This window comes from Trichoplusia ni, chromosome 10, assembly GCF_003590095.1.
Source record: "Trichoplusia ni isolate ovarian cell line Hi5 chromosome 10, tn1, whole genome shotgun sequence".
NCBI lineage: Eukaryota > Metazoa > Arthropoda > Insecta > Lepidoptera > Noctuidae > Trichoplusia > Trichoplusia ni.
Genome location: NC_039487.1, coordinates 3,000,797 through 3,019,471, shown reverse-complemented (window position 1 = coordinate 3,019,471; position 18,675 = coordinate 3,000,797). Strand labels below are relative to the sequence as shown.

At 35.7% G+C, this 18,675-nt stretch overlaps 1 protein-coding gene across 1 annotated transcript in view; it reads left to right on the top strand.

Annotated features, from left to right (window-relative positions):
- Nucleotides 1-15,553, top strand: part of LOC113498172 — a 49,376-nt gene extending 33,823 nt beyond the window's left edge. Inside the window, exons 2-3 of the mRNA XM_026878112.1 lie at nt 13,618-13,778; nt 13,916-15,553. Of these exons, the coding sequence (XP_026733913.1) occupies nt 13,618-13,778; nt 13,916-13,975 (221 nt within the window). The 3' untranslated portion in view covers nt 13,976-15,553. The remainder of the gene's footprint in view (nt 1-13,617; nt 13,779-13,915) is intronic.
- The last annotated feature ends 3,122 nt before the right edge of the window (nt 15,554-18,675 follow it).

The window sequence follows — 18,675 nt, the reverse complement described above, 5'->3', positions numbered from 1 at the left end:
ATAACTATGTTACTGGCAGTTACAAATAGCTCTATTACGATAACGAGAATTCTGAATTCATTATAAGTTACATTAACTTGACTAATTTCATTTCATTTTGTAAATCTCGGGGTTTAAACTTGAGGAACGGCTTCGAACTTTTGCGTGTTTTCTAGACTTTAACATCTTCTGTTATAATATAAGAAACATTGCATCGTGAAATTAAACTTTAAGGATTTTCCCGTTATTTGTATACATCATAGAATTGTAGGAATCTCATTCGGTAAATAGGATTTCTGCTTTATTTTTAAAACTTTAAAAATGAAAAAAGATACAAGGGACTATTTTTATAAGATTCAATTAAGTGACGCAATTCTTAATAAATATATCTAACTGTAGACCTCAATCTGTAATCGATATTAGGAGCTTACAAACACTAAGCTCTGGCATTTACCGATATTAAACAGTTACTATGAAGCACAATTGTTTTTTCAAATAACCGATCATTTTTCTCATAACGGGACTGTAACTCTTCAGATAAAACCATAAAAATGTGGAACAAGTTTATTTTCTAGCGACCGCTTAGTTGTGTGTACGTTGTAAAGTCAGCGATCAAGTAAACAACATAATATTTCTATTTGAAAACGTCAACAACCAACTAAATTCATTTTAGATACGAGTATTGTAAAGAACTTTTAGTACCGGTGCTTTGTATAAGGCTAAGACAAGATATCGTATGTATCTTGGTTCCAATGCTTGTCAGTGAAACAGGTTTCCAGAGCAATCGCTACGTTAGCCGAAGCAACTCGGCGTCGGGTATCAAACCACAATCCGTCGGAGTGACAGTACACTTTCTCGTATTACCACTTTGCCTCGAAAAGCCGGTCGACTAGAATCTCCATAGAGGATATATATGAAATTCAAAACTGAGAATATGGAACTGGACGGTTTCGTACTTAAATAAATAAAATTAGATTCTTTTAGAATAAATTCTCGTTACAAGGCCTTATCTTATTTTTTGCATAATGTCTAAAACCCAGTTCTCATGAAACTTTCACAGGTACTAACTATGTAGGGCGTAGCAACGTTAAAATGAAAATACTTTACAACTTTGCGCTCAAAACTCAGCTACGTTATGTTTGGACTTATTTACACACTTAAACCTTTTCGTTTCGGTCTGTAACCTACTTAAGGGGTAAAAATAAAATTTAACAAGAATAGCAACGAAAGGGAAACGACCCCATTCTGTACCGGTTTAGTTATTCGAAACCTCACGCACGCATCCATAAAGTTTATTTTTAGTACGGATTCGACGTATCTGACGATCGACGATTACACCTGGGAACCCAATTACCTAAGCCTTACAGTACGGCCTAAAATCACCGTGATCTGCCCAATTAGTCGAGTAATTTAAAAGCCGTGGCGCGCAAGGACTTGACAAATTGGAGTCTATTGCTGCCATCAATCTGTATAAACATGCTTATTTTCGCCCCATTAAAATGATAAACAACCTCCTTTTTAATACGATATTTTAGTCGACTTTATAAATAACCACTTGAAACTCTTAAAACCGGGTAACCAGATATCCAGAAAAACTTTATCGAGGAACACGAAGAATTGACTCGGATATTGCTAAGATAAAAATATCTCGGAACATTTCCATGCAAAAAATATGAATAAATTATGCAAAACTTAAAGAAAGTTAAAGTAAATGAAAAGAAAGTCACTGGCATACACTTGGACTAGACAAACATACTTATGTAACAGCTATTTTATCATTTACTCGTCAACTTGATTCGTGATCGTTTTTCTATTGACTTGCGAATAGATTTGCGTATTTTTATTGTAAAGATAACAAATATGCAAACAGTGTTTTCCGAAATTGCTATTGTAGTAGCTCGGTTCACTATTGTTGTGTAAATAAAAGGGATTTAGAAAAATGTCCAAGCATTTTATCTGAATATCGGCTCATTGTGTCGCCCGAGCGAGCAAAGCTGAGTGACTGACGAGGGTCAACCAGATTTATGCCGAGCCCTATCTACATTTCATTCACTTAATTCACTTTAATAATTCACACAATGTGACCATACTTAATGCTATCTAAACTCTTTGCTCAATATATTTTTCTTTTTTAAAAGCTTGCCATGAATGTGAGATAAGGTGTTTCGCATTAGTGACAAGCCCTGACGTACAATTTCATGAAATAAAAAAATACCTTGCTTTTTACTCTTTTAACAAATCATAACACGATTCGTAGCAAAGTGCTACGAAAAACGATGCTCCGAATACAAAACTATAATTGCTGCAAGATCGAGAATCATTATGAGTAAACGCCGTAAAATGACCTGTATTCGAGTTCCAGTTGCAGCAAATATAAACAAACAGATTAAATGGTCTCTGAAAGACGACAAAACTATTAGATCGCGGGCTGCTTCAGGAGCTAACGAGTGTGTCGGCGGCGACTGGCGGCGCGCCAGCCGCAGCCGAGGCATAAATTGCGGCGCGACCGCTCGCCACTCACCAACACCCCGCCCTCGGCTGCCCTACTCTTGAACGCGTGAACGACAACAAGTGCCGACATCACAATTAACTTTCAAGCCTCTCTTTCAAACTCTATATTACGACGAGTGCGCTCTCTAATTACATCCAAATAATTGCTATTTATAATTAAACCCTTCAGACAGTAACAATTCATCACATCATTCACAATTTTTTATTACGATCGCTTTACCTTGTACAATATAATTTTCGGATCGATTAATTGCGTAATATTAGTTTATGCGTGTATTGCGTAATCGGTAATGACATTTTAACTAATGGTTAAAAAATCGGTAATGACATTATTTAATATCCTCTACAGACAAATTTATCTAATAAAAATTATTTATTGTAATCTATGTCATACAATGCACTCTTAGAACTTAATGTATAGGCGACCATCAGACTCTTAACATTATGACGTTTGGAAACGTTTACCAATACATTTACCGCAATTTATCCAAAATACTAAATTGGAAGAGCGCAAAACCAATTTTAAGAGGCAATAAAGTACGTAGAGTCGTACATGTTTAGTTTATAGCATGTAGCGGCGGGTATCGAGGCGCGAGACGGCGCGGTGCGCGCGCGGCCACATGGCTGCAACGACTTCCGGCGCGGGAGTTCCACAGCGCAATAGGCGGAACTATAACACAGACACGGGCTGCAGCGGCATATTGCCTATTGTTTGGCATCTCCGACTCTTGGCATCGAACCTTAACTCAGCGCCGACCGACTGCACTGTCAGCTTAAGTACTTTAACCCTATAATGTATGAATATTAACACATAAGTTTGGGGAATAGATCCATTCCACTGTCTTCGCTTGACAAAGAGCAACAAATGCGATTGTATAGGTTCCAAAACCAATCGAACGCTTCGTAATAGTCTATCAAAATTCATGCTGCGTACAATGCATTCGCGTTACATTTTATTTTTATCTTCGTACATACATTCACCCTTCGTGTTACGTACAATATTTGACTTCAAACAATTACATAAGCATTTATACTCAACGCCGAAAATTACGGTCATTGAAATAATTATCAGCTATAAATATGTCTCATAATAAATGCATACCAAAAAGGCAATTATAGGTGATCAAGTCAGGCTTCGTTTATATCCACATGAATAAATTCGAGGCCATTGATTTTTTTGCCAATGACGCACTAAGCCCTTATCGATGTTCTAGATATAGAAAGTACACGTACATTTTGTCATTGAAGCAGTTTCACTATGAAGTTTCTATATTCCTCGTGAAGCCACACACATTGGCAAATTCATAACAAAAACTTGTTTGTATGTCAGTTGCAAAAACATGTAAAATAAACTTACCTAACCAAGTGTAACGTGCTCTCGTATATGAACGTATTCGTAAACAAATAAACTGTGTGAGTATTTTTAACAGTTTTTTTTTATTCAATGATAGTATGGTAGTATTACTCTTTGTAAATGTTTATTTTGTAACTTAGTATATTATAATGTCATCCTCCCTTTAAAACAACACTGCACAGAAGTTTTATTAATAAAAAAGCAAATGTCACGTAATATGTTGTTAACAAGTGGCTCAAAGCAACTTTAATGTAAACATAAGCCAAATCGTAGGTGTGGACTAATAATAGCACCATACATTACTAGGGTACTTCTAAATTATTAAAATACGTTAAACTGAAACATAAATTGTATTTATTGAAGGCAATACTCAGTTAAAATAACACCAAATATAATACCGTGTCGTTCTTCTGGCCTTCTAAAAAAGGTCACAATTTAATTATTAGAAATATGTAAGCAGCTTACCAAATTCATGTTGTTAATACACACCATGGTTACGTAACTTTGTATGACGTCGTAGCGAAAATAAACATAATGAACTATAACAGTTTCCATCAGATGTTTACCTGCAGGCAGTATTAAAATAAGTCTGACCTTTCCGTTTTTAACGTGACCCTTCAACCCGCTCATCGATACCGGTATAAATATCCCCAAGTGGTTGTAAGGAAGCTACATAATTTAGTACGACGTCCACCGATCGATGGTGTTTAAGACACCTTATCTAGCTGTCCCTATATCTGGCGTAATTACATGACAATCACGTACAATATATTGTACTAAAGAATACATCATGTACACAAAAGCTCATAATGTTAAAAAAACAAAAAACAAATACAAAAATCCGTGAAAAAGCGTCTTGCAAATCATCTCATATTTCAATTTCCTAATCACGACACGAATTTACATCAAGTGTCGAGTCGACACACGGCGTGTAGGCGGCGACAAACACAATTTCCTGTAGGTATCTTATTCTGAAGGCTCCAATAACTTCGCTGATGTAGCTTATTTTACAATATTGAAGATACACTTCTTAAGAACTTGGGAACATTAGAATTTATACTTGGTTTCTTTATAAGTACGAAAGTTACTTTGAGACTTGAGACTTGAATGGTATACCATTACAGTTTCGTGTCATGTTCTTAGTGGAGGTGTGGAAATGCGTCGAATGCAGCATTTGGTGGCACCCACGCTCGTCTCAGCGATCTGTATATAATATATATGTTATATATATCTCTAAAATACATACGATAAGTTTGATACCAGCTCCTCATCGCCCGAGGTCGTCTATGGCTCCAGAGATCAATAACTTAGTGCTCCAATATGTAAATTGAGATTAGATTTTTTAAATTTACATTTTATAGACGATTTCATTTCGTTAATGATCGGGAAATTCTTGTATATTTTAGAAGTTTCGAGTACATTGTGTGATGGAGTCGGAGCGCCCTGGTTAACACAATGCTTTAGACGTAACAGTAAAATAGGCTCGGGCCGGAGCACGCCCGCACTCGCCCCATTGAGCCACATTGAACGATCCTATATCGGCTCCCCATTGAAGCAATAAAGTATCGTAGTATGATTAATGGGCCTGCAACCTCCGCTCGACGCCCACCCATTCGAGTAGTCGGTCTTGATCATAACTCAGCCACTATACCAGACAATATAAACTTATTGGCCATATGAAATTCATATTTTTTATGTCTATGTCATTCTTGAGAAAAACCTAACTCAAAATAATATTAATATATACCCAAACTCGCAAACAAAGCAATTACTGAATTAAAGAAAATTTTACTAAACTAAAGTAAAGACAGTATTTTTTAAATGTTTACTACAAAAATTGAAATTTTCTTTTATATTCTCTTTTAATATCAATTTACCGTTCCCCAACAATCTTAAGCCTCTGTAAAACGAAGCAAGATACAAAAGTTCCTTGAACACCGTCGTGACCGTGATCTCATTCCTACGTGTGTCAAGATTGCGTCATACAAGGACACGACTTACGAAAGCGCAACACGGCTACCACGCAGCGAATACTAAATGATAATCTACGTAAACAACCCTCGAAGAAAAGTGTACCCGAAAATATACAACCAGCTATATTTAGCTTTAAATCAATGAAGTTTAAGCCACGAAATAAAAAGCAGTTTTAGTACAAACTTATCGACTTCTATCTGTTTACACCTTCACTTTAATACCGACTGCGACTGCAAAGTATAGCGGAAACGATTAAAACTCCAGCCATAGTTAGTACCTAAATATAAGATCCCGTAAATCCGAAACTTTTTCTTAAGCTCAAGCTATACGACTTGACAACAAAAAATTTATTTGTCGCTTATCGATATAGTTTGTTACTTCTGAACTTTAGATAGTTGAAGATCCTGTTTTCTTTAATGCCAGAATCTACTATTCGGGAATAAGAATTATCTTTTCTAGTTAACTTTTATGTGGGATGATAATTTATGATGGCTATCTCTGACTCACTCCATATCAGATGTCCAGTACTGTCTATTCAGTAAAGTTGTTAGTAGCTGCAGACGTAGAGGCACTGCCCACGTAGCCTTTCTGCTACGCGGCTCCAAGCCCACCGCCTACGCTGCGCGTAGCCGACATCGGGGCTACGATTCGCGCGCATTTAAGTAAACTTTCATCACATGTTTACGAAAAAAATGTGGTATAACATTAAATCAATTTGTATTATTTATGGTACAGTTTATATTATATTATATCGTTATATTGCTTATTTTAAATGTACACAGATATCAATATGCAATATTTTTCTTAAGAAAACAAAAACTACAGTTTATCAATGCTAATACGACGTCATTTACATCCTACTTCTTCTTAATAGAGGAAACGAACATTAATGAACGCGCAGGTTCGTCACAATGTTTTCATTCACGGTTTGGCAGAGGTGTCTTATAAGAAACATTTAACCTTGAAAGACTTTCTATACTTCAATCATGCCTTAAGTAATAATCTAGAATTACCTGCCTATCGGCGATCTAATCCACAACCCAATGCGTAACTCGTCGTTGCATTAGAGTATAAGCCGGATAATCCGTCTGTTTGTGTCGCCGTCTTAAAACTTATCAAATGATAGAGTGAAGGATTGCCATCGTATCTCCTTAACAACTGAGTCACGTACAGCGACGCCTTGTTAATATTTATAAGTTTGGAAGGTCTCCTCAATCAGGCCCACAAAAACATTATTGTGATGCATTTTTATTCCATTCATTGAATTTACCGACGGTATATTAGTAATAGGAATTTTATTATAAACAAGTTTTATCTGAGGAAGTTAATGATACAGGCGCATTTTCATTGCTTTGAGTAACAACTCTTTTATTTTTCTTTAGAATAGTTTAAAAACGTTTTTATTATACATAGCTTTTTCGATCCAGGTTTCTTTGTTATCCCTTTTAAAACTTAATTTTATGAAGTACTTTCGTTTCAGAACAGTAAACTCGAAACAAATAAAATAAAACCGGTCACTACATCTAAGTTTAACTTAAATCCGACCGAAGTTCAAGACTAAAAGCTTTAAATCCCTGAGAATCTGCGAGAAGAATACTGATAATGCTTTCATATTTTTATTTAAGTTGTAATAAATATCGCTGTGGTATTTACACAAATACCAATCCGAGTAAGAGTATTTACATTACAAACAGACATAAAGTAGGTACGGATTAGATTAGCTTTACTGTTAATGTCGTAAAAAGTTATTTAACGAATAAGACACCGCAACAATAGTGTAGTCATAACAAAATGAGTTTAAGGCTTGAATATATCACGTTATTCGGCTGAAAGTCATTCGATAGTGTAGTAACGGCGGATGACGTATCCGTCGCCGAAGTGTCTGCGCCGAACTCGATCCCGCGATCACTATCATGAGTAATACAGGACACCGCCCACGCAAACGTGACGCTCCGACCAAACCGACTGCTCATTCTTTAAGTAATCGTTGACTCGTTGTCAGTTTTTATAAGTTACCGTTTTCTTGTGGCACGTTTATGTAACGTTTTAGCGACAAACAGAAAGTCAATGGTATTTTACACTTTGTAGACATTCCCTTGTATAAATAACAAGTTTGTTTTTGATACTTTATAAAAACACTATAACAATTAGAATCGAGGTCAGCAGATAAAGCGTTGGCGAAACGAGCTCCGCCTTCCTCACAGGAAGGGATGGGATACAGTTATGGCTATAGATGGAGATAGTTAGATTGATTTAGTTTCGCCTTACCCATCAACAGGATGTGGGAACTTAGAAGAGAAAGCGACAATGAGAGAGAGAATTTGTTCTGTGCGTAAGCTCTCAAAATGCTCTCTTGAGGATACAAAAATATTTTTTTCGATAATCAGACATCGACTGCAAATATCCTTCAGTGACGTAAGATGTTACAGAAAACGACTATCGAACTAATCCTAACTAGTTTGACGGAGACGACAAGCACGTACTTCACTCAATATAAACTCAAGTCCTTCTAAATATAGAATTTATGTTAATGTTATTCAGAAAACTGTTGTGACAATATTTTGCAATGTACGACAAAGCCTTTTCAAAGAAAAACACTTTTCATTCCCAAAATAATTTAAAACATGGCGAGCTTTTGATTGTTACATAGAGCGACTGCCGTCCGACCTACGCTATTCAAGGGACTTTTACAATATGCTATTGTGACGGTTCGGTTTTCATAACTCCCACACGTAAAAGTGGTAACCTTATCTTATCCGTACTAAATGTCTAAGGAAAATGGGGTTGAAAACAAGAGTTTAAGTGGCATTATCCACGTTAATTGGTGGTAATCCTGCTATTTATGTGCCCTAATAGTTTTGCGTACTTGAAGCCATGCGATTTTAAAACTGTAGTACCCAACTAGCCATATTATGAGTAAAACAAATGCCGTATTATTTAAGAGCACCGAAACAATTTATGTCATTAACAGACTTTAAAAAAAAAACAAAAGGCATGATACATTGTTTCTGCTACCGAGAGCTCGCTCTGACATCCGATACACCGTAACTCAGAACATAACTCTCCATTAGTCGCGAAACAAAAAGAGTGATTTTAAAGATTTATTGCTACATTACTTACTCTAGTCAGTTCCTAAATTACGTGCCTTTTTAAAATAGAGTTAAACATTCACGCTTAACAGCTGCTCATTGCTCTGTAAATATCACTAGCGGATACCGTCGTGAAATGTCAGAGTAAAAATATGATATAAGCCATAAAAGCATCGTAACCTTTTCTCCACAGATGCATTACTTTAACTTGTGAGTAAAGATACAAAAAGTGTAATGATTTATCTCAACATAAAAAGTTGAAAAAAAATAGAAACACAAACCTTAAAACTGTCAAACACACAGGTGTGAATCTGTGGATGCCTAAAACGTAAAGTGCGTTACAAATGACATATCTCAAAAGTGCGAGCTCTTAAGAGGCATATTAAGACTCAGGAGGCGTCTTGTATCTGCCATCGCCCTGAATACTTGATGCTGCCTTTACGCGAGCACGTAACTTTACTTTTACAGTCGCGTACAGGACCCTTTTTATAGAACTACGGTCTACTATTGGATGAAACGACACTCAGGGACATTTTCTGCCTATGAAAGGGAGTAGCGATAAAATATTTTGAAAAATAAAACAATATAGTCACTGTTCGAGTACCCAGAAACGTTCGATGAAAGTTTTCTTATAAGTACTGAATCAAACCGCTTCATGAGTTAACATTAGCGTGAATCAGCGTGATAATAAACGGCAAGTAACTTTTTATAATATCGCAGTTTCTAGAAAAAGTCTGACGGCGTAGATTTATGCGGTAGTTATTTTCCTCATTTGTGGTGATTCATCAATGTTGTCACTTATTACTTTGTTATTTTGTCAGTATCTTCATCTTCATTAACTTCTGAAGTGAAGTAGTTTGCGAATGTTTTCGTTAAACTTCCAACATAGGCACCTAATATTTTTTGCCCTGATATTATATTTTTATATTGTCTGTAAGAGGGATACTTTAACGCGACTTTTTTCAACAATGTTAATATTCAGCACTGACATTTAGATACAACACCGTCAATGCAGTCATCATTTGATTGAGTTCAGATATCCCTTTGATAACCCAACACTTCCTGTAATCCAAAGATAATCTCTGATTCAATTATGCTTATAAGATAAATCCTGTAAACCTTAAGGTGAGCGAAACCTTATCATCTTACCCAATAAGGTATCAAATTGAATAACATCTCTTTATACACCTACGACATATCCGATTCAATTAGAATTTTGACAGTATTAAATATTCTTGGCTTAGTCCCTTTGTTAAATTAAAACTGATAGGCAGGTCAAATGTGTTGGACGAGTTTCGAATTCACTCAAACTTAGCCTTTGATATACCAACTGTTCAACCTCTAGCCCGAGTCACGCCTACAGATGAGTTATTTTAAAGCGGGATGCATATATATCCATAAATTACGTCAATGAATTTATATTTGATTTAGAAAACTAATAATTGTGAAGTCATAACTATTTATCAAAACATAACCTCGACTTAGTTCATACAGCATAATATTAGAATTGTTAGTTTTTGTAAAAACTTTGTCTAAAGCGATTTTCTGATATCAGAACATCTGTTACAACATTTTATTCAGATATTGGGTAGTAACTTTGCTAATCTCGTGTAACATTTTATTCAGCCATATAATGCTTGTTTTTCCTAGTAGAGATCAATACATACATAAAATACGTCCCACATCATAAAACATGATAGAATTGGCCGTGGGCAAGCACGTTCTTGTTCCACTTTCCCATCCGTTATGAAGGTTATTTTTATACATACCTTTACAAAAAGTCGACTACAATAAAAACAAAAGATGTCGACATTTAAGAAAAATGGTACGCGTCCAAATTGCACTCGTCGTATGAACATAAACTTAGATAGTAAAGCAGTTAAGCTATACATTTGCCGTCTTGTTTTCATCACCATGCTCGTATGTTAGCACTCAATGATAGAATCATGCATTTCATGCAAAATTCGGGAAACGTGACAAGAATTCGATTATTGCGGATCGTATTGAATCATACGTAACGCTACCTTATAATCATACAAAAGTTCTGAACTTCGGTAAGGGAAAATAATATTTATTTATATTCGGACTCATTTGGTCTTGCATTGTGTTTTACGAGAAAACTTAAACATTCCTTGTAAACCTTTATATATCTTACTCGACACGAACAGTAGTACGTTCATTGCCTTTCAGATAGTGGTAATAAAATTCTAAATGTAGTTTCTAAAATAAAAGAAGAAAGCAAACTCTGTTGTTGACATCTAAGTAGGCCTTCAAGTTGATAGAACTTAACGTTAATTAAAAAAAACTAAAAGCAAAACAAAATCGTATTGACTTCGTATTTCCTGTATTTTTCTTGTTATACTCATCACAAGTCCGCATATGGGCTAGTTTACAGTTTTTTCATCTGGGTGATATGGATAGGCATAAATTCTGAATCTACGCTTTCAAAGTTAATGTGATATCTCATTCTAAATCTAATAAAATGGAGAGATATAGTAATTGTTAAATGATTATTTTAGAGGTGTCTCCTTGTTCTTAAAATAACGGTGTATCTAGTGCCAGCATTCATTGTGTCCTAAAAATGATGTAGGCTGTTACATCTCGCGCTCGCGGATAACGTGTAAATGATATGTATTGGCAGAGTGAGGAACCATTTTTTATATTGTTCGGAGATTTGTTTATATTAGCATGAGGGCGGAACAGAAGGTCCGTATACATTATAATACAAAATTGTAAGTTTTTAATAAAAAAAAATCATATTGTTAAAAAAAAGTGTTAAATACAGAACAAAAAAAGTAAATTTGAAATGTTTTCATAATCATGCTATGTTTCACCAAATAAAATCGGCTCGAAACAATCGCAGTGCAAAACCCATACGCCGTATAAAGAAAGACATTGAACTGAGCACCGTTATAAATAATGAAAATATGATACAAAAAAAAACAAAGCTCGAAGTCTTATTCACCTGAACGATACCAATAGCTGCTTACAAATGCACAAGACGTCGTCGCTGCCTCCCCACAAAGTGAATAGATAGAGGCTAAGGATAGGGGTGTATAGAGGGCGCGCGCAATCGAGCCACGGGCCTCACTTTCCCCGGCGTGGCTAAAAATAGACGCTCGCGATAGAGTGGCCTGCCGTCACAGTCTGTGTAAGCAACCAGTTTAGTCGCAGAGTTTGGCAAATCGTACGGGTAACTGACCGAAACTTACAATCTCTCGGGGATACATTACAGAGCTTTACTCATTTAACGCAGCGAAATGGATGGCATTATTATATTTTTGATGAATCGTACCACTGCGCTCCCTAACTTCTCCAGCCTATTTATCATGCAATGTATCCTTCTATTAACCTTAAAAGCACTTACGATGCGTGATGTAAAAGGTTATACAAATATCAAGTCATTCGCTTAATATTTAGATGACTTACGCAAAAAAATAAAATTAAATAAGAAAGTAATTTAACTTTGCAAGTCAAATAACATGAAAACTTTATTTGATTCATGTTATATTAGTACTAAATATGAATTCAAAAAGTATTCGAATATTGTGTTGAAGCAATGTTTTTACTTGGAATTTATTGTGAAGAAAAAATATGTTTACTTAAACTCTTTGCGAGTGGCGTTCGCCGTGTGACCTATCGCGATTCCTAGACTAGCAGACTTATAAGAATTTATTACGAACGTGTGGGTTTCCTTGGGATGTTGTTTTTTCTCGTTTGTCGCTGAGATAAGGCCCCATTTACAGAATGCACCGCTATTTAAAATTACTTCTTATGTTACTCAGGTCACGCGTGAAACATTTTTACACCGTTTCAAAGCTTTTCTTAGTAATCACCAGTCCCCATCTTAGTATTGTAAAACTATTTTTTCATTCACAACGCATTCAGTAGGTAAAGCTCATTAATTTACATTCAGTAAATCTAGGAAGCGGATTACTCCAATTATTTTCCAGCTCTCGTTCAACACGAAAACAGATTTTCAATAAAACAACGCGAAATCATGTGTACTGTTAGCACGGCTCATTAAACCTTTTCCAAGAGGTGGACTTCAGAGCGCTACACACAAAAGAACAAAGAACCCAAAGTTAAAAGTGACTACGTTTCCAGCAGAGGTCAAAGTTCATTACACTCCGTTCGAGTGCCTAAACCATCATAAAAATAAGTAATAACGCGTGGAAATATTTGTACTTCATGGATATATTTTTGTCTTTGTCATGAATAAACCGCATAAATATTAAACTCAGGTCATAATTGTATAATCGCTCTAAAACACGTTCCTTTGAAAGTTGTTTTATTTCACAAAAATAAGAGATTTTTAAAACCGACTAGTATTTAGTTTTGTATGTAATTTTGTATTTAGCTACTATGAGTTCGTACCCACCCTCAACTAGTGGTGTAGTTATTGTGCAAACAGTTTTCTTATGATACCAGTTCACCACAAACTTTTGTTTCGTGCAGAGATAGGTGTTCGTTGACCTGAAGAGTAAACGTGAGCTAGTTTATCTCTGAAAGTATGTCTGTGAAATATCTGCAGCTCAAAATACGGCACAATGGCATGTGTTCATGCAAATACTTTGTGGTCGAGCTTTCATAACTTAGACGTGGCTGACTTTTAGGGTGAATCTCAGTAAGATTTCTGTATATAAGGAACGTATTATGTGACCTGCTCGGATTTAAACAAATGAATGTAAATTATGTTTTTGTTTTCAGAATGTCCACCTGCCGCGGACGGCATGGAGCGGTTCGCGTGCCCCACGCCCGACCGACAAGGGCGCTACCGCTGCATCGACGACCATGTCTTGTGTGACGGCTTCATAGACTGCCCGAGCGGCGAAGACGAAGACCGACAAGCCTGCATGTTCTATAAAACGGTGATTCACTTTTACTTTTTCATTTCATGGATACGGCTCATAACAATCATAATCAATGTGACTTCGACTTTATTCAACCTACTATCTATGTTAAGTCTGTGTTCTGGAGAACTGATGCCATGGTTTTGTGTCCACAGACAAAGGCCCACCTAGATGTCCTGGCCGACGCGTTGCTGCGGTGGGCGCGCGGCCGCTAAGAACGGCACCCCTCCCGGATCCTGACCCATTAGTGCTCTAATACTCCGCCAGTGCTACACGGACCTCATGTAAATTATACGATCGATCGGCCCCCGTGCTTTTAAGCGATCAGTGAAAGCTGCGAACTCCCAGGAATATTATTCGGGCGCAACCAGTCATAACTCGTACATGCGTTGAACGTAATGAAACATATCAAGTAGTGGTGCAGCCTATGCCAAAACATGACCACTTAAAGTGTAGTGTAAGGTTTCCGACTGCGAAAAACGAGACAACAGAATTCGACGCGTGCTGGTGCGCGTGAGAGCAAAGTGACGGAAGGAAAGCAGTGATACGATCTGGTTTCGTCCCAATTAAACTTCTCCGCAGCTGATTTATTTTCCATGTATTTCAAACCTTCTAGCACTTATTAAACTAAAATGTGAGACTGGTAGTCACCATTGTTAGACAGTAGAACATATACATAAATATTTTAGAATAGTACTTCATTTGACGAAACGTAAATGTTTGTCGATTTGTTAAAATATTTATTCACTTTATGTATTTACTCTACATTAAGTTACGACATTCCTTATTATAATGAGGGTTGTAAAGTAAATAAGAGAAGTCTAAAAATATGTTGTATATAGATAGATATCTAATGAATTATTTGTATTTATTTAATTAGTCGGCCTATGACGTGCACTCGACGGCTGTTCCCACCGCGGCGACCCTCGAGCGTGGCGGACAGTCGTCGCTTTCACAATAATTATCTCTTACTTTTCCTGGTTTGTCAATAACGATGTACTTAAGTACATTATTCTCAAAAGACAATTATTAAGATGTGAGAGCATTATGTATTTTAACATAAATTAATCTCGACTAGAGGCAGCTATTATTGTGTACTATTAATATAATCCACAAATATTATTTAGTATAGTCATTAATTTATAATATTAGTTTCTGATACTTTTCAATACGACTAGTATGAGGTTATTAGGTATTTTGACTGAAATATAGTTATCTGTTATTGTCCTTTGCCGAACAAGTCTGGGGAACTTCCTTGACGTATCTAGCATTTTCTAGTCAAAATCAGTTCCTATTGTTTAAGACATTGTGTTGTTATTTTTGTAGATAGATGATAAGTTTTTGTAAGTTAAGTTGTTATGTTATTACTGATACAATGTATATCAACAACAAGAAGGCGTCTGTTATGAACTGTCTCTGATTCGTTAGTATAACATTGAGCGCGATATAATTATATCTGACACGTGCTACTATTTTCTTGTAGCTATCAAAGTCCGGACGTTTCTGGGAAGCGTTCCGATCAAACCCGGCAATTGACAGCAACAAATTATTAGCAATTATATCCCCAACACCTACACGGACAAACTGCCTCAAGTAAGTGGGTATACGTAAGCTTATACCTTAAAACAAACAATTATCTTATTACCAGTTGCCTTCACCAAACCTTTGTAGGAAAAATTTTGTATTGCTCATATCCACAAATAGTTTTCTAGATAATAAGACCATAACTCAATAAATGTATTACACAAGTGATAATTTATTGAGTTATTAAAAAGTAGAGTTTAGGAATTAGAAAAGAAGTAGGTTTAAAAGATCTCATTATTAAATATTGTACTCGGTAGGTAGTATTGTGTATGTATGAGGTATCACATAGAGATTCCGTCTACGTCGTTTGGTAGAGTGTAAGTAGTCAATGTTGCACCAATTAATAGATAATATATTATTTCTAGCACCCTTTATTCTGTGTGTAGTTACTAAAATAATCATTTTTGTCGCAAGTATTGAAATTAAGATTAATCATTATTACATTATATTTTTAGAAAATCGGTAGTAGGTATAGTAGATTAGAACATTTATCTAAATTATATTTAAAAATAATAATGTGGATGTGAACAATGAAAAGGGATAAGTCGTTTGTGAGAATTAGGAGGCACATCGAAGCAGTTTATATACATATGAAAAAAAAACATAACAAAAGTGTTCCGAATAGGCCCAAAATTTTAATAAATACCTCTACAGTCTGTTAGAACACTTGTTCTTGAGCCATCAGACTCAGCGGTATTTATATTACAAACAAGGATTACCGAACCCCGTTTGAGTACACTACTTAGTACCTTCTCTTGGAGGTACTAAGCACCTGCTTTGATGTTAATCTCATGTAAGACTTATCGTGTTTAAATATTGAGCAGTTCCGTTTATGTTCTTAGAATAATTTGTTCTACTTTCGTTTATTCTTTTTTACAAGAGTACTTCGTTGAAGGCAACATATTGTTTTGTAGGAGTCTATGAAAATGGTAGACGATTATCATTTTAATTTAATATTCATAGTTTAAAAAATATAAGAAGATTTATTTGCTTAAAGCACTTATATCCACTTACAATATTGGCAGGATCTTTGTGCTGAGCATTTAATATTACATGACCTTAAGTCTGTCCCTAGTACGCATCTAAATACGAATTAGTAAATTATAATGTGAGCTACTATATGATATTCTAATGAATTCAGAGCAATCACAGATCTACCAAAGTAGCTGATTACAATGTACATTCCGTTAGTTCTATACATTAGACTAAACTTTACTAATTTCGACTGCATTGTGCCCCAAGACTGTTCGGCATAAACTGGAATATTATTATAAAAACAACTTTAATTAATTAATAATTAATTTATTGTTTCACGTATACATGTTTAATTAGTACAGAAAGTAATTATCTTTAAAATTAATCTAATTGCACTCAAATTTGCCTGTTTCGTATGTGCACAGCAATTTATTGTGATATTTTAAATACTTATAGGTTAAGATGCAAATCAAGATCTCGAGAATAGACTATGTACCTATCAATGTGATTAATATTAATTTAATATATTTACTATGTATCTACGTATTATATCTGTGTCAGTTTTGTTGGTCTGTATTAAATACGGATAACTCATGTTTAGATACTGTTTGGCTTGAGCACATCTCAATGGCTACCCTATGATTGTATTCTTTTTGGGTATAATTACCTCACAGCTAATACTAGTATTTATTTAGATGCCGCTCTTATTTTTGTTGGTACGATCCTATTTATTTAAAAATCGCATTTTGGTCAATTTTATGAATATATACCTGTATGTGTACGTAGAATAATGAAGATGCTAATCGTTGTCCAGTCCAGTGTCTGTGTAGTGTCTCGCTACCGAGGCCGCAGCGTACTACTCTACCTAGATGCGCGGTGCGCGGGTCGGCCCGCTTCTCGCTGTCACTGTGACCGTTCATGTGTCTTTGCCATTACTTCGACGCACCCCTCACTACCTATTTATTGTATTTGTATCTAGTTATTGTTCCAATATATGTAAGCACGTACTATGAGCACAACTTGTCAAATAAATGTAATAAACGCCTACTTATATATAACATTTACAAATCGTTTCTAGACACTTTTATACGACTCGCATCTTGCGATCAAAACAGTTGACTCCTACGCAAAGGAAATATAATGCTCATGAAATCTTCCGAACTCAGTTCAAATTAGATATTACTATAATATCTATTTCTCATAACGCTGTACTTATACCTACCAAAAATATCTCCTAAAGTCAAATGGGAGAAGTACTTCGACGATATTTACCGTTGAAGAACAATATTTTTAGATGTCACACTTGTAGTGAATTAATGTAACACAAAATTCTCTTTTTTTTAATTATAGATTTCACATACAACATTTTCATAGAATTTTTGCTGCGTTAAACTACGCCAATCTCACAAGACGAACCTAAAACAAAATTTCATCAGCCGTTCTTCTTGAGGACTTTATTATTTAAAAATGCAACTATTTTTGTAGATACATATTTGATTGATTACCACTAGATAGAGATTAACATATGTATATTTTCTCATAGTGTTGTGTTTGCCAAAAGACAAACTATAAACTATCTCTAACCGCACAAACTGAATCGTTGAAACTTACAGTTGACTCACAATGTTGTCGGACCTTGTCACACCAGCTGACCGCCGAGAGGCAGAGAACGCTCGTGCTCACTCAGGCAGGCCGCTCCGGTCGTAGCCATCGCATAGCTTGATTGGAAAATGGAATAATCTCCGAGAGAATGTGTACATACCAACGGTTCCTTAATGCGATGGTTCTGTTGTGTCCCACCTACAATCGGTTTCAGCTAAGTGATTATTGATCTTATGAACAATTTCAAAATGGTTGAAAATGTTGACGTTCTGCCCACCACCATTCTCTCTGAGAATACTCCCAGTTTTTCAACCGTGTCATGGAGTTGCCTTGACATTTCGCAGGATATGTAAACAACTCATATGGCGATAATCTTATAACGACTACGCTATTTTGTAGGCGTAATATACTTTTGGACTATTTATTATGTATTGTTAATTACTATGTATGTTGTATTAAGAAAAAAATTGAAAAACAAAAATAAATGTTAATAAATGCCTCAGCCAGATAAATAGATGTTTTATTTCAAACCTTTGTATCTTATCTACCTCCGCGGGTCACTTGACTCCTAGTTGTTTTCAGGAGTATAACTTGGGTCAGTTCATACATTCGGGTGAGTGCGGCATCATTAATCTAACCAATAGTACAACTCGCCCTTAGGCGATATTTCAACAGGCCGAGTGTCGCCGAATCCCGGAAGACACGCTCTTTTAATTAGGAAGCAGGTACCTACGTTTAGACCTACCCAGTATAT